We start from the raw sequence: 23,183 nt of genomic DNA, 5'->3' as shown, positions 1-23,183 counted from the left end.
CCCTTTTTCATGTGGTTCCTTGATATTGTTGACCTTTTTTAAGGGTCCTATTCTCTCCCTGGTTATTCTTTTTGTCCTTTTTAATAAATCATTGAAAGATGTGCAGGTTAGGTGGATTGGCAATGCTAAATTGCCCATAGTCAAGTGGGGTGCTAGAAAAGCACAGTAGGTCAGGCAGCATCCAAGGGATAGGAGAATCGATGTTTTGGGCAAGATCCCTTCAGGAATGAAATTGCCCATAGTGACCAGGGATGTGTGGGTTGGCCATGTGAAATGTGGAGTTATGGGGATATTTTATGGGGGTGTGGGTCTAGGTCTAGTTGGAATGTTCTTTGAGTCAGTGTGGACCCAACTGGCCTGGATGGCATGCTTTCACCATGACTCTTGTAGAACTTGCTGAGGATTCTTAATACCCTATCTGCTGGAGTTATCTCTTGCCCCTTTTTAACCCACTTGATTTCCCACTTGCGTGTACTCCAGTGTCCCCTACCCTCAAGGAACATGCTGGGCCCTGAACTCTTATTCTCTTGCTTTTGAAAGTCTTCCCTTGCCAGATGTTCTCTTCTGAGCGAACAACCCCACCCAATTAACTTTGGGAAGTTCATTTTGAAATCATCAAATGGATAAGTTCTCATTCTTCTCTACTCCATAGAGTATTGCCCCATTGTGCTCTATCTCTTTGCAAGGCAAGCTGTATTTTCAGAAATCCCTGTGCAGTAAGCTTTTTTGTCTGCATCGCCTCCTTGGTGGTACACTGCACATTTACAAGCGCAGGTTAAGTCAACGATGGTAGCTTCTGAATTCCAGCCTTTCTGGAATCCAGCTTTAATGTTTAAGATCTATGTTGGGATCTGCTGCAAGCATTTCCTGCCTGTTGTCATGGATTGGCTGTTGCTCCCTTGTGTAAATAATAATTGAAATTACAACATGAGTTTTTTGTCTTTCAGGGCAAGATGGTTTTGACCTTGCTGATGCTTTCAAAGACGATCCCACTAAGGCTCCAGGTGTGTTTAAATATATAACTTTATCATGAATCTATAATGAGTGTTTTAAATACATTGATGTAGCATTATTATTCCCAGTTGAAGATGGCTTGGACACTACACTGCAAGAAGGGATTGCACATGACTTCGGCTTGTTTTGATGCCATCGAATAAATCGGCAAGTTTCCTGTTTTGCATGATCATGAAGCAAAACACTAGGGAAGTGTTTTCTTGTCCCTCATAGTGTTTAATTCAAGTCTGAAGAGACAAAGGAATAGCAACTTACACTTGATCATATGTTAACTTTGACACGTGGAAATCTCATTCTAAGGTTCACTGGGAATGGCGTGTCGCCTCTTATAAATGTATGGTAATTCAGATCATCTGATAAATGTAATCAAAGTGCACAAGTTAGCCTGTGATGACAACGCAATCACAACTGAGGAAACTTAGTGGAAATATCTGCCTGATGGATCCCTGTCCTTGCTTAACAAGAATACAAGAATGGGTGATAGATGGTAGAGCAACTATTTTGAAAGCCCATTAGAGATCCTTGGATGCAATCATGTAAAACAAGAATTTAGAATGCTTGTTTTTTATTTGAATGGATTGAGTCCTTCAAGGAACCCACACAACTTCACTGAAGGAAGACAAAGGTGGTTGTTGTCGTCGTCGGCTGATTTACCTGAGGTAGATCCTTCAGCTATTAAGGCAGGAGAGTGCCTATGATGACATTAGTTTTGTACTGTGGTCCCAGTGACTGAGTGCAGCCCGTAATTGTGTCTCCAGGTCTCTCGGACTGGCTTCAGAGTCCATTCTGTACAATTGAGCACTTCCTGTGTTATAAATCAGGGTGTTTGTTTTCAGGTAAGATGTTAAATAGAGTTCTTGCTTCCCTGTTGCACCTGTCCATGTGGATGTTGAAATTCCCATTAGAGTATCTGAAGAATTGAGTAATGCTCTTGAATGGTTTCTAACTCTTTTAAACCAATGCCATCAGAAGCCAGTATTTTCCTGTCATCCCTCCATTACTGAAACAATCAGTAAAATAGATGGTCCATTTGCTTATGCAAGTCCCTTAGTATGGGGTTATAATTATTTTGAAAGGTGTGGGCAATCCCAATATAAATGTCACTTGTTGTTAAATTGTGAATTGAGTATGCTGGTAGAGTGCTACTTGAATATGGTGATACCACCCACATTGGATATATTGTGGAGGAACCAGTCATTAGCAATTAGTCAGTTTCATCTTTGTTTGCTCAGAGGATGTGGGTGTCTCTGGCAGGATCAGTATCACTTGCTCATCCCTAATTGCCATTGAACTAAGTGGCTTGCTAGGTCCTTTCAGTATCAACCACAGTGCAGTAGGTCTGGAGATGGGTAGGTCAGACCAGTTATGGATGGCATATTGCCTTTAAAAGGCAATCAGTGGACTAAACCAGTTTTTCAATAGTCGGTTAAAATTTCTCAAGGCAGCCATTAATGAGCCTAACTTGGATTTCAGAGGCTGAACAGGCTGGGACTGTTTTTCCCTGGCGCGTCGGAGGCTGAGGGGTCACCTTATAGAGGGGCATGGAATAGGGTAAATGGGCAAAGTCTTTTCCATGGGGTTAGGAGTCCAGGGCATAGGTTTAGGATGAGGGGGGAAGATGCAAGAGACCTAAGGGGCAATGTTTTCACGCAGAAGGTGATTGTGTATGGAATGAGCCACCAGAAGAAGTGGTGGAGGCTGGTACAATTGCAACATTTAAGAGGCATTTGGATGGGTATATGAATAGGAAGGGTTTGGAGGGATATGGACAGGGTGCTGGCAGGTGGGACTAGATTGGGTTGGGATATCTGGTCTGCATGGACAGGTTGGACCGAAGGGTCTCTTTCCATGCTATATATCTCTGACTCTGACCAGCTGCTACAATGCTGGGTTTTGAACCAGTGTATCTCAGGTATGATCCTGGACCTCAGGACTGCTAATCTAATGGCACTACAACAATGTCACCATCTCTCCAAGTGATGGTGTAACATTTTTTTCTGCAGTCCTTCAGGGGCACACCGATCACCTGTGGCTTCAAATGTTTGCTGTGGTTGATGGTAGATAATAAGACCAAATCTTAGTCGGTAAGAATATCACATTGAACAGTATGCTAAGTAACTGAAGGTGCGTTGATGTTTGTTTTTGTCTTACGTTTGCTAAAAAATTAAATGTTCTAAATGTAGCAAAAGGATTCTAGATTGCTATATGCAGTGTCTTTTCTCCTTTACAAATTGTTGTGAAGCAATACAGAATATGTGAAATGTTACTTTACCTTGAGTCTCTCTGCTCTTTTTCATATCAGAAGTCCACAATGGGGAAAATGCTTTCCAAACCCACTCAATAGCTGAAATATTTGACAATATTTTCTGCAAATGTCCTTGAGTGAGTATTTCTCACAGTAAAAATTCTTGTTCTAATTGCACATTTATCCTCTCTTGCAGCTGATGATTCTAATTTTCCAGATGTTGGTGAGTTGTTTATAAATGCCTTTTTATGTGGGAATGTTTTAATTAAGAATATTTTTCCTTCTGAAGACGACTCTGTAATATAGGTTAAGTCAAAAAGGATAATGTTTTGTTTTGTGTTGACTTGGCAGTTTTCTTTGACCAGATTCAAGAACAGAACTGAATATGTATATGGTCATGATTTTGGAGGTGCTGATGTTGGACTGGGGTGTCCAAACTTTAACGCTATATTCTTAAGTGAACTTAACTTTTAAAGTTCTTGGATTTACATATGAAAGAACTGGAACCAAAATGGTCATTCTAAACAATGAGACACTTAACAAACAATCCAGGTCTCTTTCAATATATAACTTCAGTTGCATCACACTGTAAACTGGTATAAATTCTGTCAAATGATCTTATACTCCACACCACCTGAAGAAGAAGCAGTGCTCTGAAAGCTACGGCTTCCAAATAACCTGTTGGACTATAACCTGGTGTTGAGTTTTAACTTTGAACATATAAGGAGAATCGTTTCAAGGATTTGACTTCATGATTACACATGTCCTAAACCATGAATTAGCTCTGAGTAATGTAGTGCTTTTTGCTTAACGTGAACATGTTGTTATCATTATATCTATTAATTAAAATAACTATTTAAAGCTAACTTTCAAATGGTGGTTTTATCCCAACATCTTCATATTAAAAATGTTTTCTATATGACTGCAAATATGGCAAAATCTTTCAGGTGATGATCTGCATCACCCTTTTGCTGAGCTGCCTATATTTTCTAAAGTATTCACAAGTTAGACCAACTCTCTTCCCTTTCCCAGAAGAAATCCAAGTATTAATTGTAGGTTTCTGTCGAATCTTCTTGTTCATGTAGAGATCCATAATATAATCTACATCCCTTATTTTACAAAATATCTTGAAAATTCACACATGAAAACTGCCTAAAGGCTGTCTGAAAATACAAAATGGATTGTATTCTGGTCAGTTTGTTTAGCCAGACCATCACCAATGCAACATCAGTTGAAATGTTTTTAAATCATGCTCCTCTTCCTTGTTATAAATCTGTATTAGCTATTTAGCTAGAGCTCCATGTTTAAGGACATGGGCAATCTGAGCAAGCACGTGCCAGACCAGACCACTCCTTGAGCTAACTTTTATTAGTAAGATCATGGTTGATCTCCAAACTATTTTATACCTTTTTTAGAAGGTAATCAAGGGATCATGGAAGATATTTCAGGATGGTAATCAGTATAACTTGACAGTATCACTGAACAAAATTACCAAAAATGCAATCTCTCCTTGAGTGCAGCTTAATGCTGCTCATTGCGGAATTTGACCAAACTCTACTCCAGTTGTCACAGTGAGGATCACTTAACTGCCCTGTCTCTTTTGCCTATACCCCAGCTTAAGGACACGAGTTATTTGCAACCAGAATTGACTAACCCTGCACAGTGCAAGGCATGTGAAAACTTGCATAAGGTTGTCTTATTCCTACTTAATTTTCCTGATCTTTATTCCGATCTTCTAACCCTTTTTTGTTTATTTTGTAGATTTAGATTTTGACGATCCCAAGGCTCCTGAAACCCCAAAGAATCACGATAACAATCGTAAGTTCATGTGTGACTCCCACAAGGCACCTGTAAGCTATTTCAGGATCCATCTGTTTTTCTTTCTCTTCATAATTTCTTAAGGAAAGAACTTCATGACTGGAGAGCTTGAGGCCCTTTCCCTCCAGTGAAATAGTTGTTAAAGCTATGTTTACTGTTGCAATGTAGGAAATTTAAGCAGCAGGTTTGTCCATTGCTGCCTCAAAAGGAGTGGGGCAATTGGAAACATTCCCTCTGGTTAGGGAGTAAATATGGGCAGGGGACAGATTCCTCTGCTATTCAAGTCATGCTGTGAAACCACCTTTCTTTCCATCTAAATTCTGGATTCCTACAGTGCAGCAACCCCTTAAATCTGTGATGCCAACCTAAACCATTTCCTGAAATCCCTGGTGAAGTCTTTAATGCACAACCTCCTGCTCCAGAGGCAAATGTACCAACACCTGAGCCTTGACCTATGTTAAGTTTTTTTTTGTAGAGGAAGCCAGAGAGGAAATTGTGGAGCTGTCTTGCTTTTGATCGTTATCATTGTCTACCAGAATAGTACTAGAAGACTGGAGGATAGCAAATGTTATCCTCCCCTTCAAGGATGGGAGTAGAGACAACCCTGGTAATTATACACCAGTGATCCTTACTTCAGTTGTAGGTGAAGTGTTGGAAAAGGTTACAAGAAAGAGGATTTATGATCATCTAGAGAAATAAGTTGACTAAGGACTGTCAACATGGTTTTGTGAAGGCTAGTTCATGCCTTTCAAACCTTGAGTTCTTTGAGATGGTGACCAAACAAGTGGATGAGGGTAAAGTAGTTGATGTGGTGGTATGTGAATTTCAGTGAGGTGTTTGATCAGGCTTTCCATGGTAGGCTATTGTACAAAATATGGAGGCATGGGATTGAGGGTGATTTAGTGGTTTGAATAAAAAAAATGGCTACCTGAAAGAAGGCAGAGGATGGTGGTTGATGGGAAATGTTCATCCTGGAGGTCAGTTACTAGTGGTGTACTGCAGGGATCTGTTTTTTGTCCACTGCTGTCTGTCATTTTCATTAAAAATGACCTGGATGAAGACTTAGAAGAATGGGTTAGTAAATTTGCAGATGAGACAAGGTCGGTGAAGTAGTGGGCAGTGCTGAAGGAGGGTGCAGGTTAGAGGGACATAAGCTGCAGAGCTGGGCTAAGAGGTGGCAAATGGAGTTTAATGCAGAAAAATGAGGTGATTCACTTTGGAAGGAACAACAGGACTGCAGAGTACTGGGCTAATGGTAAGATTCTTGGTAGTGTAGAAGAGCAGAGAGATCTGTGTCCATGTACAAAATGTTTCCCTTCTGATTTCTGATAGTTGCCACCCAAGTTGATAGGGTTATTAAGAAGGCATACGGTATGTTAGCTTTTATTGGTAGTGGGATTGGATTTTGGAGCTACCAGATCATGCTGCAACTGTACAAAACTCTATGGCTGCACTTGGAATATTGCGTACAGTTCTGGTCACCGCATTATAGGAAGGATGTGGAAGCTTTGAAAAGGGTTCAGAAGAGATTTACTAGGATGTTGCCTGTTATGGAGGGAAGGCCTTAGAGGAAAGGCTGAGGGACTTGAGGCTGTTTTCATTAAAGATTTGGAGTGTGACTTACGAGATAACCAGAGGGTTAGATAGTGGACAGCGAGAGCCTTTTTCCTTGGATGGTGATGACTAGCATAAGAGAACATAGCTTTAAAATGAGGGGTGATAAATATAGGACAGATGTCACAAGTAGTTTATTTACTCAGTAGTAGGGGCATTGAATGCATTGCCTGCAATAATAGTAGACTTGCCAACCTCCAAGGCATTTAAATGGTCAGTGGATAGACGTATGGATGAGAATGGAATAGTGTAGAATAGATGGGCTTCAGATTGTTGCGCTGACCTGTGGAACCATTGAAGGCCTGGACTGAACTGTAATGTTCTGTCTTCTAAAAGAGTAGTTGAGGTGTGGGGTAGACATCTCATGCCATTATAAAATGAGGTAGGTTTGAGGGGCTGATCAGCCTCCTGTTGTGTGTGTGTGTGTGTGTATATATATTTTTTTGGAGATATTTCTTTTGTTCTTGTGATTTTTGTTTTTAAATTCAGCACCAATATGGTGTTTTAAGCAAACTTTTTTGTTCTGCATTTGAGAGGGTGATAGCTTTGTCATTGTAATAACACCTTTTTAGATTTCTTATTTTAAAGAAAAAGAACCAATGCACCTGATGAAATTAGAATTGAAATGTTAGTGTTTTCTGTCCACTAATGTTGCCAGACTTGTTTCTTTCGTATGTTTGTTTCAGATTCCCAATGCTAAAACAATTCTTTATTTCATTCGCTCCTAGTATTGTAGATAGATGCAAGATAACTCCATCTGATTGAAGAAAGTTATGTTGACTAATAACTTGATGCATGTGAAAGTCTGATCCTTGCGTGGATACCTTGATTCAGTATTCAAACAATCTGTTAACTTTTTGTCTCATTTTTTTCCCCCAGCTGATGAATTTGATTTAAATGATGCCATTGATGGCGTAGGTAAGCATCACTATTTTACAAATTGTTTGGTATGATAGAATGTAATTTACCTTTCCAGTAACACTGGCTTAACCTTGGGCAAGCACGCAATTATAAAATATTAAAATTTGAATTGCTTCAATTGGGCAGGATGAATTCTACTCTGATTTTAAATCTTCTGTATTTGTGAAGGTTTAAAGCGTTCAGTAGCCTAGTCTTGTATGGTATGTAATTAATGTGAACATACAGGAGGGAGTGAATTTCAACTATAAGTTGTGTTTGAGTTTCAAACAGTTAATAAAACAGGCAACCTTTTTCTCATTGTTTAGGGCTACCTTCAAATAAAAAATATTGAAGATACAAATTTGTGTAGTTAGTAGTCACTAAATCTCCTTTTTTAAAATTTGAAATAAGTCTTGATATGTTTGCCTCAACAGCCCATTCAACTGGTCTAGTCTGTTTTTAAATTCTGAAGGGTCACTTGCAGGTAGTGAGTATTGCAGATGCTAGGAAGTTGGTTGATAAAGCATGAAGCTGGAAAAAGTACAAGTCAAGCAACATCAGAACAGCAGGAGAGTTCATGTTTCAGGCAGGATCCTTCAGGACTGTCAACGTCTTACTGAAGGATCCTGCCTGAAATGTTGACTCTCCTGCTGTTCTTGTGCTACTTGACCTGTGCTTTTCCCAGCTCTGTGCTTTATGAACTCTCTGAAGAAGGGTCACGCTAACTCAGATTTCTATCCGCAAATGCTGAGTTTTTTGAGCAATTTCTGTTTTTATTTACAGCATCCACAGTTCTTCTAGTACAGATCTTTTTAGTGCTGCTATTAATTCCCATCATGTCTGTACTCAGTAGTTGGAGTGGTATCCCTGTTATCCGCTTCTTTGATGTCAGTCCAACACTGAGCTGGGTTTCAGAGCTCATGGCTCCATTGTGGGTAGTTTGCTCACGAGGTTTGGGGGGGGACATAATGCCTTGAATTTTTGTCTTTTGTATGTCAGTGGGTAATTCATTCACTCCCAGCTTTATCATAGATATTTAGAAGGTGTGGATGTGTGCATTTCTTATGTGATCCTTGGTAATTAAGGGATCAGCCTTGTTCTATTCTGTGCTCAAAAGTATGAAAACTATTGACCATGGCCAAATACACTTTTATAGAATGTTTCAAAACACATTGTAATCTGTCCTTGACCAGTGATGGGTTTCAAACCTCAACCAGTATTTTTGCTCTTGTAACAGACAAGTTTACTCCAACGATGCTTCCGAAGAAGCCAGCTAATGGTGATCCAGGTAATGAAATAGTTTCTGATCCAGCAAATTATCTTTCTTTTTTGAAGAAAGGTTACACTATCTTCAAAATTCTGGAATGGTTTTAACTACTACTTGGTGGCTCAGTGGTTAGTACTGCTGCATCACAGCACCAGGGTCCCAGGTTTAATTCCAGCCTCTGGCAACTGTGTGGAGTTTGCACGTTCGCCCAGTGTCTACGTGGGAGCTCTGGTTTCCTCCCACAATCCAAAGATGTGCAGGTCCGGTGAACTGACCATGCTAAATTGCCCATCCCATTAGGGAAATGGGTGGGTTACTCTTCGGAGGGTTGGTGTGGACTGATTGGGCCGAAGGGCCTGTTTCCACAATGTAGAGAATATAATGTAATCTTGGAGCGAAATTAGCACTGCCTCATGGTAAAAGGAAAACATGCCCTGTCAAGCTCTTTAAGCATTTTGTTTTAACAATAAATTATGATATCTTTTAATATAATAAATACCCACAGTACTTCACAAGTGATTTGTAATTGTAAAGTATTGGGCACCTAACCACAAGGATATTAGCCTGGCTTTCACTCACTTAGTATGCTGAACTAGACACTAGAACCAACACCTAGTGACTCCCCTGCCTATACCTAGGACAACTTGTATCTCTAGCGACTCAAGATGCCCCCACCCATCACCTCCATTTATCTTTCTACGCACACTGCCAACTTGCCTCAAATGTGCCATGGGAAGATCTCAGGGGTGATGTTGAAGAAATTAAGTTCTAAAATATTTCATACAGACTTTAACGTGAACAAAATTCTCATTCATGAAAACCATTTAAATGCAGTTAAATCCTGTCAAGTACTTAGTCCCTTACAAAAAAATTGTGTTCATAAACCCACAACAAAGACTCTTAATCCTTTTATACTCTGGGGTGCTGACCAGTAAATGTTCAGCCCATCTATAATGACAAAAGGTCCTGGAAGGTAGCCCAGCACTAATACTGTTATAATTACATCACTTTGGATTGTCAACAAATAGCTATTTAAATTGGTAGTTTTTTTCTTTGAAAAACTGTCTGCCTATGACTGAGCTAAATTTTAGTTTTTTATAAGACTGGCAGTTTAAATGACTTGACAGTTCTACAGTCTTTATCTGCATTTCACAAGTATTTGCTATGATTCCTAAAGTTTTCTAGCTCCCACACAATGAAGTTCTTGCTGCAGTGAAGGTGTTTTCCATTTGAGCTCTGCCTTGTATTGAAAACAGCTAGAATTGTGTATTGGACTTTAAGTAAAGCCAGCTTTGTTACTTTGCTGGAGTTGAGTAGCTGCTGTGGATGTTGCTGGAGAAAATCTATTGGAGCTATCTGCTATTTATATCAAGATCTTTCTAAATTGTCATGTGTTTATAATGTAGTCATTTAGCTCAGTTGCCTGCACGGCTAGTTTGCAATGTAAAGGGATGCCAACAACATGGGATCAATTCCCACACAGGCTGCACTTAAGATGAAGGGTTCCCCTTCTCCACCCTTTCCTCACCTGAGATGTGGTGACCCACAGGACAAAATATTGGTCATCTCTCTAATGAGAAAGCAACCCTGGCAAGACCATGGTAGCTTAACTTTATAGCATTTATGGTTCTTTCTGAAATATTCTTGTCTTTTTTTCAATGAAAAGAATACATTGCAGTGTCGTGAAGATGTTCAGTAACTGTCCAGCATGATAAACAAGTTTTTTAAAGTTTATCAGGCAGGTTTCTGTGCTATAAAAGTTCTGTCAAGAGATGTGGCAAGGCAATAGCTGAACCGATGAGTATAAAACATTTGACTTAAACTGTTACTGTTCAACAGCTGAGGCAATATTCTTGAGCTTAATTGCTATGTCAGATTTGTTTTAATGAGCTAAAAGGACCTAGTTTGGATGTCACACTGGTTTGTGATAGACCTGTCAGAAAGTGAAGGGAGTGGAACTTCATGTTTGGAGCACGTGTTTCCTCAGCTTCTAGGAACAAGATACTCTTATTGCTTTTAATTTTGCAGATCGGCAGTTTGGGGACATGGACCTCGTAGATATTGCAGGTGGTGCTTATAGCCCTGACAAGATCATCCCTAAAGGTAATGCTCAAGTCTTTACTGGGTTTTCCCATAATGTGCAAATACTTGAATAAATAGGTCACTTTCAGACTGTCAAATTGTTAGATAAGATGGTGAAAGCTATGTGTTAAGTCCTCAACTAATTACAGAATGTCTGCACAGTTGTATTCTACTGATTTTTGAATGAAGAGATTGGCTGCATGCTTTGAAGCCAAGACAAAACTGTCTTCTAATATGACACCAGTCAATTGTTTTAGGTAACAATGCCATCAGTTTATCACTGCTATTTAACCTCTGCACTGGAGACAGCCATTGGTAGCCTTTTCTAATGTCTGGCTTTAGCTGCATAGTATAGGCCCACTCTCCTTCATTCTATGCTGCGAAATGTTGACTCATTTGAAAATGTTTGCTGAAGGTGGCAATAGAGACCATAACACTATTATAAAAGTAATGCTAAATTAATTAGGTGTGTTTTTTGTATTTGTGTAGCTTGTTTTGTTTGGGATAGTGTGGCGATCATGGATCGATGTGAATGGGGACAGAAGCTGTGGAAATGCACAGATTGAAGATGTGCCCTCTCACTGGGAGCATCAAATTTTTTTTTTAAATTAGCACATTAACTTTCAAAGATGAGCTCTGACATGGCCAGCCCAATAAGTGAGGAAGCAGCAAAGAGTTTACAAGCTGCAATCGGGGCTCTGGTTCAGAGATTATGGCATACTGTGTAAAGTTCCCCTCGTAAATTTCTGAATTTTTAAAAATCCTTTAACATCAAAATTTGTTGTTCCTCTGTTTGAAAATGCATGTCTTGTGCCTATTCAAAAGTTTTTTTTTTGTTTTGTAAGTAAACTAATTTTAACTGTTTGCATCTCTGCTCCCTTCTTACCCTGTAATTCCTAACTTTCTACTTTGCCTTCCCCCCCCCCCCCCCCCTCCCCCCTCCCCCCCCTCCCCCCTCCCCCCTTCCCCTTAAAACACACTCAAACTAACAACTTTTTTATTTTAATCTTTTTCAGGTGAAAATCAGGAAAGTGGTCAAGGTACAGCTATTATGTTAATACTGAATCAAAACCATCCATTTTAAAGACCAATCCAATGAGATTGCAGTTCAGACAACTTGAGCCCACTTCAGATGTTGGGATCTATTTGCTGGAAGCACTCAATTTTATTTCAGCTTCTTGAAGCATTTGCAAGTTGATCTCCTCCAAACGCACATTTGGTCAACATCAAAGTGATTGACAAAGCAGATTCTGGGAAGAAATCATTGTGCCCAGTGCAGGTCATAAGACCTGATTTGTATGGTCATGTCAAACATTTGTTCTATATGGAGTAATTTTCACATCTCTGGGACATCCCAAAGTGATTAAACATGCTTCCATCTTGTTTGAGCAGCGACTTGAGACTGAGGCATCCACTGGAAGGGTGGGGTTAAAATGCAGCAAGAATGGATTAATAAATTCATCCCTTCTTCCCTCCCTGCCCATGGAGGGAGGTGCGCTCCCCAAGAGCACACTAGTCAATTTGTTTGCCTCTGCCATCCCCGATCTTAATGTTCCCATTGTGAACAGCAGCTTGTGGCTTCGGTTTCATTTTGAAATGGTGGGGGGGGAAAGCCCAGCACTAATGACTCATCTGTTTGCCATAGCAACACATCCACATGCTCTGTCCTTATGCAAACTGGTTTGTGTCTGGCTGTGGTCTTCAAATCAGGAATGCAGAGGACAGCCACAGGGACTGCTGTCCATTCAGCAGCATCTTGACTTTGTGCCTGGTTCAGTACTCTTAATGGCTAATCAATTTTAGCTCTACTGGCTTTATGAATCAGTCATTGTGGCAGTGGAAAAAAGCAGTCAGTCAGTATCAGAGGAGCAGGAGTCGACATTTCGGGCATTCCTAAACGTCAATTCCCCTGCTCCTCGGATGCCCCCTGACTGGCTGTGCTTTTCCAGCACCATGCTTTTCAATTCTGATTTCCATCATCTGCAGTCCTCACTTTCTCCTGGCTTTATGGATCAGTGTGCTTATTGTTTGGCACAAACTTGAGTTTACACAAAGTTGTCCAATTAAAAACAATAAGAAATAGGAATGGGAACAGGCCATATGTACCCTTCAGACTGCTGTGCCATCCAATATCCAATAGATTGTGGTTGAGTTGGCATTCCTCCTGCCTACTTTCCTGGTCTTTCCCCATAAAACATTTTGATTCCTCTACTGATCCAGACTCCATATCTTAACCTATAAACAGATGCAATTACTTTGTCCCTCTGTGGTGAGGAGTTCCAAAGGCAAACAATCCTTTGTCAGAAGAAATTCCTCCTCAATTCGGTCTTAAATTGGTACCCTTTTTTTCCCTCAGTGGACTGTGCCCTCAATCCTTAGAGGGAGCTGCTATGGTGGCTTCAAATGTTATACTTTGCTGCCATCTTGTGGATCTGACACTTCCCTTGGGGCAAGAATTCTCTCAAAGTATTTAATAGATGGAAACATTTTGAGGAATCGTTGAACTTTTTCTCAAAAACCTCCTTTCAGATGGTGGCAATGGTACTCTTACTGGTATTATCACTGGTGTCTTGCTGGCTGTGGGCGGTGGAGTATCCAGTTATATCCTCTACCAGAAGAAGAAGCTATGTTTCTCTTTGACAGGTGAGATGGTTTTGGAATTTGCAAATTAATTGGTGGCTAACTAATCCTTAACTGTTTGAGAAGCAGAAGATTCTAGCAGAGCAACAAAATTAATTTGGATGTTACACATGGGTTAGGGAGGTGTTTGAGGGACTTTAAAAGCTGACAGATATGAAATGTGGACATGTAATGGTGTTGAACAGCTCTGACTCTATAATAAAGAATAGGTGTAAATTCCAATGGGTTGTTTTTTTAGCTTTCTGCCTGATGGAAAGAGATGCAAATGCATGATTCTGAAAAGTATAACCATGCTGTTATCCACATTAAGTGGATTAACTTGCTCACACTGACTTGCCAGGGAATTCGGGTGAATTTGAGAACGTAGCAAAGGGGTAGGTTTATCAAGTCCATCGTATCCATTCTACCATTAGGTTAGATTCTGGCTAGTTGGCTGTCTCAAGCCATGTCCTCACTATCTCCATACCCTTTGATGTCATTTTGTCCCCAGAAGTCTGTTGGTTTCTGACTTGAGCAATGAATTAACTTCCAGAACCCTGAAGAGTGGAGAATTCTCAAGATTCTTCAACCTCCATGCAAAATAGTTCCTACTCCATTCAGTCTTGGTTCAGCCCCATGTTTTTATATTTCCCAGCTAGGGGAATCCTCCCATCAGACCCTGTAAGTTTGAGTTGACCCCTCTAATCTTGTACACGCCAGAGTACACAGACCCAGTTTCCTCCATTTCTCCTCTGTAATATAACCTGTCTGGTCTGGTGAATTTTTCTTGCATTCTCCCTAAGCCATGACTACCTTGCCATGAGAGACAGAAATAGCCCATTCAGCCCATCTGTGTCATTTAATGGCTGATCTGGATCCTTAACTTTCTTTTCCTGTCTTTTTCCCTATAACCTTGATTTCATGACTGATTAAATATCCATCTATCTCTGCCTTAATGGCCTAGCTTCAACAGTCCTCTCTGATAAAGGATTTCGCAGATTAATTCCTGAAGATTCTAAAGGTGGACACCATAGTCCAGGTGAAGTCTCATCACAGTTCATTACAGCTGCAGCAAGACATCTCTGTTCCTGAACTTGAATCAACTTGCATTGAAGACTGTCATACCATTTGACTTCCTAATTGTTTACATTTATATTGTTTAGGATTCATGGACAAGGATATGTGGGTCAAGAGTAGTGGTGCTGGAAAAGCACAGCAGTTTTTTACACTTTTTTTCAAAATTCTCTGGGGTGATGGCATTGCTGGCTGGGCCAGCATTTATTCTCATCCCTAACTGCTCGGAGGGCAGTTGTGAGAGTCAGCCATGTTGCTGTGGGTCTGGAGTCATGTGTAGGTCAGACCAGATAAGGATAGATGATTTCTTACCATAAAGGATATTCGTGAACCAGATAATTTTCTTTTTCCAACAGTGGAGTCTTCATTTGACTCTGAATTCCAGCTTTTTATTGCTGTCTTTTTTTTATTGCCACAGAAGGCTGTGAATGTATTTGGGTCATTTGAGTGTATTTTAAGACTGAAAGGGGTTCTTGATTGTCAAAGGGACTAGGTGGGAGAATGGGGATGAGAAACTGATCAGCCATGATTGAATGGCAGAACAGATTGTATGGGCCGAATGGCCTAATTTCTGCTGTCTTATGGTCGGATTCTAACCTGGGTCCTCCCGAACATTAACTGGTCTCTGGATTAATAGTCCAGCAACTAATACCACTAGGCCATTATCTGTCCCAGCTAAAAACTCTGCAGAATTGCACATGGGGTGGGGCTGTAGCTTTGATGACAGGAACTGTTGAACTGATGTCTTTTCCATTCAGCAGGATCCCTCCTAACCATTCCATCATTCCCAGTACTCGTGGAGAGATTTGGAATGGGGAATTTTGTTTGTCTTGGAGCTGAGTTTAAAACCAAACTGTCAGAATATTTATTGAATGGGATAGTAGCAAAGAAATAAATTACTGTTTTTATAAAAGATATCTTAAGCATGTTAATTTGACACAGACATATCGTATTAAATAATGTAAGGTCAGGTGAACACACTTGCTCAATGATGTAGGTTGAAATTCATCTTAAAGGAGGAAAGGGGTTGCAGAAGATAAAAATATTAGGGAGGGAATTATGATGGGCAAGTCAATGCATAGTTACAATTGGTGGGACTCATTAGAGGTGGGAAAGGTGGGGCATGGAAGGATTTGACGACAAAGGAAACTTTAAAATTAATGCAATGCTAAACTGAGTCAGCAAGCACAGGATGATGAGTGAATGGTTCTTGATGCATGTTAGGGCATGAGCAATGGAATTTTGAATGACTTTAGTTGAGAGGAGGATAAGAATGAGCGAGGCCAACTAGAAGTCTGGAAGAACTGAGTCAAGTGAGAACCAGTTGTTGTTTGTTGTTTTCCCCTGAACTAACCAAACATATGGGAAATAAAACAGAACTACTTCACAACACTCAACTTGTCCTCTTTTTAAATTTTTTTTATTACCAGGGAACTCAACTGAGCAGAACACCAAGCAAGAGAATGTACGTGGTCAGCGAGAGGACCCCCAGTGTATGTATTCAGTTTTGCAGTCCAGTATAACAGCATAACTTTCTTTTCTGAAATGTTAATCTATTTCAAACTGGAATAATACACCTATGATTAATTTAAGTCAGTCTCTTTTTTTTCACCTTTTTTTTCCCCATTCTTCCTGAGAGCTGGAACTGGTCTTTTGTTTTTTTGGGGTTCAGCCTGACTCCTGTGTCTGGGATTCACTTATTGGAAGCCCAGCTTCACTTATGGTCTCTCATTTTGAGTGTGAAGCAGTTGAATGATTGATTGACTGATTTGATTGTCATTTAGAAATGTCAAGATTACTGACTGTGTGCTGGCTTATTCTCTCCCCTCCTCTTTTCACCCCCCCCCCCCCCCCACTTCTGAAGGTACATATCTATGTCTAGGCTTTATGGGTGCTGTGCACCCTAATCTGTTGAAGTGGATTTAACTTTTTAGTTTGTTGGAAGGTCCAAAGGTGAAGGAAACAAGGAAGGGGGATACAGAACTTCCATCACTGCATTGAAAATACAGATCATAGAGCCTCTCAACACTGTCCAAGAATAAACAAGCTTCCACAGCAGGAGTTCAAGGTTCAGCTGCTCATTGCCAATACCTCTTGCCAGTGGCATGTGCCACACTCCATGCCTCTGTTTAGCCATGCCATTGGGCTTTCCTGAAAGTATTGGCTGGCACATTGCAATAATCTTGTCTCTCAAGTAGAAATCTAAGCATTCAGCAGAGATTGTGCTAGGAGCATTAAATGGCCTGCATAATTTTGTCAAGAAGTATTGTTTTTCTGCTTTTAATCAACCTGTCCAGGTGTTATGAAGTTCTAGTGCAGGTGGGACTTCAACCCAGGCCTTCTACCTCCAGAGGAAGGTGCAGTACCAATGCTCCTCAAGAGCCAACACTCGTTCTCACCATTTTGATTTGGATTCATCTTAATTGCCCACAGTGTTAGGTGCGTTAGTCAAGGGTAAATATAGGGTAGGGGGTTAAATATATAGATGGGTTACTCTTTGGAGGATCGGTGTGGAATTGTTTGACTGAAGGGTCTGTTTCCATACTGTAGGAATCTAATCTAATCTAAATTCCTCTGAATGTAGAAGGTTAACGGTGATTTGATTTGGTGTTTAAGTTAAAGGAGTTAGTCAGTCGATGAAAATAACTCTTTCATTGTCTGAGAACAAGAGCATGTAACGCAGTAGTGAGTTGGGCTAATCATGGGGATGTCGGGAAGCTCCTCTTCAATCAAATGGCGGTAGACACCTAAAGCTCCTACACAATCAAGAGCTGAGGCTCGACTCTACTGAAATTGGAGATGAGAGATTTTTAACAAGTAAGGTTATTAGGAGGGACACAAGGCAAGTTGGTTGAATTATATTATGGATTAGCTGCGATCTATTTGAATGACAGAACAAGCTTGTAGGGCTAGATGATCTGCACCAATTTTCTTATGAATTGGAATCTAGAGAATGTAGCAGATTGGGGAATATCTGGTCCTACATTCAGCTTGGAGCAAATGGTCTGAAGTTCATAATATTTTTCCAGTGTTTGGTCCCAGCAACAAATGTTCAGGTCAATAAACATTAAATGTTAAGGAAAATGTATCTTTTTTTTAAAAAATTCTGTTCCATCGTCACATTTAAAACTGAAACAAGTAATTACTTGCACTTTATAGTACTGTGGGGGCAGTAATCCAAAATAGGGTCACTCCCAGTTTTGCCCTAGGAAGGAAGCAGCTAAAATTACAGGTGGTCCTGACTTATGAATATCTGAAGATATGAGATCCCACTAGTATTAAGTTAGTTTTTTCAACTTCAGTTGTCTTGTATTTACAAATGACTACTGTATTATTTTTCTAACTGATGTACAAATCAATTAATGTATGTACTTAAATGAAACCCATTTCTAACCTGAGGACTCCCTGTATGTAAATACAATGTGGGACCTACTGTCCTGGGTCTGACGTAAATCAAGTGGTATTCTGAAGCAGCTAATCAATTGAACTTTTTCAAGTTACCACATGGTTCGATCATTCCTCCACTTATAAGGGACTCTTGAGGATTGATATTAATATATTATGACTTGCAGCATTTAATGCATCTAATGTATATTAGAGCTTTTTTGCTTAGCCCATAGTTACACAGCATGTGTTAACATACCATTATCTGCATTAAGCTGATGTGGCAAAAGGATGGTTCAGAAATGGCCCGTAATGCAGCTATTTCTGTTCTGCCTTTTCTAAGCCCAGCACTATTTGAGTTTGCTCTAATCACACTAGGTCTGATAGAGCTGACTCTGGTGAGGCCAGGGCTGTATTTGCTCCTTGACCTGTCAACGGTGATCTTGATGTACAAGCAGAATTGCCATCACTACCTTGAACCTCTTGTCAGCCATGGCGAGTTTGTGTGAGACTTTTTTTTTCCTTTCCTTGAAGGGGAATTTCTGATTTCCAGTGCAGTGATGTTTTTTTTTCTCTCTCCACTTCCTGCACCTACTTCTGACTTTATTTTTGTCTCAGAACATGAAAATCTGACCCTAATTATCTGACCCTAATCCCAAGTGTGGCATTGACTTCTGGCTTTTTTCCTCTGCACCAAGTTAGGTGTGGACAGTAGCTGAGCTGAAGGTCAAACTGATGGACTGGGCCATTGTAATGTTGCTGTGGAGTAGTGGAAACTGGTTGCCAGTGAAGGGTGTGTTTGGCCAACCTGCTCATAGGAAGGACCTGATCATGTTCTCTTGGATGCGTGAAGTCTTCACATTTGCAGATACCACTCAGGACTGGCTTCACCTGTTGCTCACCTGATTGGCTGGCTGAGCTATGACAACCTACATGCTGCTGCTGCTGTCGCGCCCCCCCCCTAAAAAAACCAAAAAAAAAACTGCTGAATGGGATTTGAACCATACCCTCTGATCCAGAGTTAGGGATACTACCCACTACATCACACCACCACCTCCTGTGCAGTGAATTGTATAGATCATCCAGAAAATTCAGTGGAGTTTTTATTCAATAGTATTTATTGCAAAGCCATTAATCAAGTCTTTATTTTTGTTTTGCAGCTTACAGTACTCTTTTGCAAACACAGCCTGTTGGGAGTAACTAGAAGACAGTGGACAGCAAAGAAACCAGAAGCTAACACTTGTCCAATATTTCTGTTCTCCTACAGATTTTGTTCCTATCTTTAGTGTTGAGCGATTTTAACTGTTGATTTTCAATTGGTTTTCTTATATCCCTGTATTTTCCAGTGTGGATTCGAATGAGAAACTTGACCTAAAATCTTTGTTTAACTAACTTACAAAAGTGCCAAACCTTGCCTTTTCATCAAAATGAAACTTAGACACAGACATTGCCATTCTGTTACAGCTGTAAATTAGTTAAACATACTTGAGCTTTTTGGTAGAAATTTTCAATCTTGGATATAACTAAGTCCACTCCTGTGTGCTAAAAATCAATCTACCATTGTAGAGCAAATAATGACTTGTATTTTTGAACAACATTTTGATCGAAGTTTGAGCGCACTACCAAGTGACAAACATTTTTTAAAAAACTTATGCCTTGACATAGTTAATGTTGGAGTTTTGTGACTTGCACAAAAAAAAACCTGGTGTTTTTAACTGAGTTTTTATTGCTGGTGAATGTCATTCAGAATTTTTTTTGTAAAATGCTTCTGTAAGACTTGCAGTGTTGTGCATTTTTATGCTATGGTTATTGAGTAGAAACTTGGAGGTTTTTTAAATAATTATTTTGTTCTTGTGCACCACCTCCCCTTGGAGAGGGTGGGGTTTTGGGTGTTGGGGGGTGGGGGGGGGGTGGGTTGCTGTTAAGCAAACATAATGGGGAGGGGTGACAATGTGTGCTTGTACAGATTTTTTTTTCTTTGTAGCCTACAACCCCCATTTTACCCAGTGACTTCAAATATTAAATATGGTAAATTAGAATGTTAAAGTGTGAATTTTTACTATTGTACTTAACATCACCATTTAATTTTGCACAGAGCTGAAACTTAGATTTAGATTAGATTACTTACAGTGTGGAAACAGGCCCTTCGGCCCAACAAGTCCACACCGCCCCGCCGAAGCGCAACCCACCCATACGTCTACCCCTTACCTACACTACGGACAATTTAGGATGGCCAATTCACCTGACCTGCACATCTTTGGACTGTGGGAGGAAACCGGAGCACCCGGAGGAAACCCACGCAGACACAGGGAGAACGTGCAAACTCCACACAGTCAGTCGCCTGAGGCAGGAATTGAACCCGGGTCTCTGGCGCTGTGAGGCAGCAGTGCTAACCACTGTGCCACCCAAACTTCGTGTGAAGTATCCTACGTAACAGCAGATAAGTTTCAAAGTAACTTCGACAAAGCACTGATCTTCAACCTGCAACTACAAGAGTGGATGGTTCAATTCTTTTGATCTTAGAAATTTAGAATGAACTCTAGTTTGTGAATGAATTTGGGTGGGAAGTGTAAATTACAGTTGCAGACAGAAACTGGTGTGTTCCAGTGATTGTGCTCCCTTTGCAGTACCCAGAGTAATCCTTTTTTAACGTCTTTGAAGTTTTATCTAGTTCTTTGCTCCAGTCTTGGTGTCTGTAGATCCAGTTAATTGTAGAGACACTGCTTGGGAATGTAACATCTCAGTGGCATCAAACTGGCTTGCAACGATATGGACATCAGTGGAAATTCATAGTAACCTTGTGTTGCAATATTCCAGGATCTTGGCCACTGAATAGAAACTGGATTGGTGGTAGCTATGGCTCCCAATATCATGCCTTGCTTCCACTGTGCTTGCAATCTTTAGAAGGTGCTGCCATCATCTTCCACCCGGAGTTGGCTGCACAGGCTCTGAAGCTTGGAATGTTGTGTGCTAATCAGCTATACTTTCGGGTCACTAAGTATCAGACAGCATCTCTGAGCACCTGGGACTGTTGCAGCTCGACTCTGTTCTGGAGATTCCGGAGTCTTTGTCAGTGTGCCATATCCCTGCATGAGGGAGTGTTTACCTTGTCAATCAAACTGAAGTTGCTCAGTCTGGCCCCACTTCAAGATGCACAATGTTAATATGTGAAATAACCAGAAAACCTAAGAGCTTATTTCCCAATCTCCTACAAACCTTCAAACACCAAGGAAATACAATAAAGACAGGACCCTTAGCAGCATTGATATATGGTGATATCTTGGAGTGCAAGTCCATAGCTCCCTGAAAGTGGCAACACAAGTGGACAAGGTAGTGTATGGCATGCTTACCTTCATAGAGTCAGGGTGTTGAGTTTTTTTAAAAAAAAAGTTGGCAGTCACATTGTTGCTGTATATAACTTTTTTTTAGGCCTTGTTTGGAGTCTTGTGTGCAGTTTTAGTCACCATATTATAGGAAGGATTGGAGGCTTTGGAGAGGGTGCAAAGTAGGTCTATCAACATGTTTCCTGGATTGGAGTGTATTAGCTATAAGCAGAGGTTGGATTGTTTTTTGCTGGAGCATCGGAGGCTGAAGGGCAACATGATAGTGTATATAAAACTGACATGTTTTTTCCCCCCCCCCCCCCCCCCCCCACCCCAGGATGGAAACATCAGATACTAGGGGCCATACCTCTAAAGTGAGAGGGGAAAAGTTTAAAGGCGAGGCAAGTTTTTTTTTAGAAAGAGGACAGTAGGTGCCTCGAATGCATTGCCTGGGAGATAATAGAAACACCGTGGCAAAAGGTTGAGACATTTAGAGACCGAAATAGGCAGGGAATAAAGGGGTACAAACAATATGCAGGCAGATAGAATTAGAATGGTATCATGGTTAACACAGACACTGAACTGAAGGGCTGATTCTGTCTTCTATTATTCCATCTATTTATGAAAAGCCCAAACAAAGATCTCAGAACTGAAAATTAACACTTCCTTATTGTCAGATGTCCCTTTTTTTTTTGTAAGCAGAAAATTTTTTATTGGCAATTGCTTTACTTAGAGATTAAACTTTCATTAGAAATGCAAATTTGGCATTTTTGTCTATAAGGATTGGAACTCCATTGAATGGGACCACATTACAGCCAATCAAAATGATTGGAAGAGAGTTGTTGTCTAGGTGGGGAAAGAGATTGCTGAAGGAGGAACTGTTAGGGGAGAGGGTTTTGCATTGCTGTATTTCACATATGGAACTAATAACATGTTACAATTTGTGTGTATGTAAACTTTTGCTGCAATAAGTGATTAAATCACACTCTGAACCTAATTGTTTAATCTGATTCACAAAAAACAAACATCTTTTCAGGAAAATAGATGTTTAGGTCATGTTTTTGGGTTCTAAATCTGCAGAAATATTCTTCCCTGGATTTTGGTACCATGCATTGGAAATAAGTTGCCTTGTTAATATACTCCTGTTTTGCAGTGCAGTGAGATGCCATCTGTGTAGGTTCAATTCCCACACCTAAGGCTACCATGAAGGGCTCCCTTTGCCTGAGATTTGATTACCCTCATGTTAAACTACCCACCAGTCATCTCTCCAATAAGAGAACATTCTTGGTAAGACGATGGCAACTTAGCCTTTTATTCCTGTGTACACTCAAATGCAGGACATTAATCAGGAATGGATGTGTATTGACTTGAGGGACACTAATTGCCATTTCAAAAATGCTGCTTTTATCTCAAACTTTTCTATTATAAATTATACCCAATTCATCCCACTTTAACAATATTCATTATTACAGATTTGAGCCTGTTGCTTTACCCAGGCATTAATGCTGTCACTGTTTAGAGAAGTCCTCTTCATCTGCTTCCACAGTAGCCAGTGTGCCTCAATAGGTTGTGGGTTATATAGACCAAATATGTGGCCCCTTTCTTGTACAATAACAGGCCATGTGAAATGGCAGCAGCTGCAGACCATTTTGATCTATTCTTCTCCAAATTTGTGGGATTTGGAGAGAAGTGGGCATCACTCTCGTGTGCTCTCCCTCAGTCTTTTGATGTTAGCATTGCCCTTAGTAGGCTTTGTTTGTTAATTATTCAGTTGGCCACATGTGTGGTTGACTTTGAGTGATTTTGATGGTGGGAAGGCTCTGTTGTGTGTGACACTTCTGGA

At 40.3% G+C, this 23,183-nt stretch overlaps 1 protein-coding gene and 1 long non-coding RNA gene across 2 annotated transcripts in view; one reads left to right on the top strand and one right to left on the bottom strand.

The window, feature by feature from the left end:
* cd99 (CD99 molecule) overlaps positions 1–22,337 on the top strand; it is a 52,605-nt gene extending 30,268 nt beyond the window's left edge. The window contains exons 2-11 of the mRNA XM_072576900.1: positions 948–1,004; positions 3,456–3,482; positions 5,021–5,077; positions 7,571–7,609; positions 8,829–8,879; positions 10,887–10,961; positions 11,957–11,980; positions 13,470–13,583; positions 16,064–16,126; positions 19,178–22,337. Coding sequence (XP_072433001.1) covers positions 948–1,004; positions 3,456–3,482; positions 5,021–5,077; positions 7,571–7,609; positions 8,829–8,879; positions 10,887–10,961; positions 11,957–11,980; positions 13,470–13,583; positions 16,064–16,126; positions 19,178–19,221 — 551 coding nt within the window. The 3' untranslated portion in view covers positions 19,222–22,337. The remainder of the gene's footprint in view (positions 1–947; positions 1,005–3,455; positions 3,483–5,020; positions 5,078–7,570; positions 7,610–8,828; positions 8,880–10,886; positions 10,962–11,956; positions 11,981–13,469; positions 13,584–16,063; positions 16,127–19,177) is intronic.
* Positions 1–23,183, bottom strand: part of LOC140481152 (uncharacterized) — a 102,398-nt gene that overhangs the window by 60,636 nt on the left and 18,579 nt on the right. The window lies entirely within an intron of this gene.

This window comes from Chiloscyllium punctatum, chromosome 9 (assembly GCF_047496795.1).
Source record: "Chiloscyllium punctatum isolate Juve2018m chromosome 9, sChiPun1.3, whole genome shotgun sequence".
In the NCBI taxonomy this organism is placed as follows: domain Eukaryota; kingdom Metazoa; phylum Chordata; class Chondrichthyes; order Orectolobiformes; family Hemiscylliidae; genus Chiloscyllium; species Chiloscyllium punctatum.
This window is presented reverse-complemented; position numbering and strand designations above follow the sequence as displayed.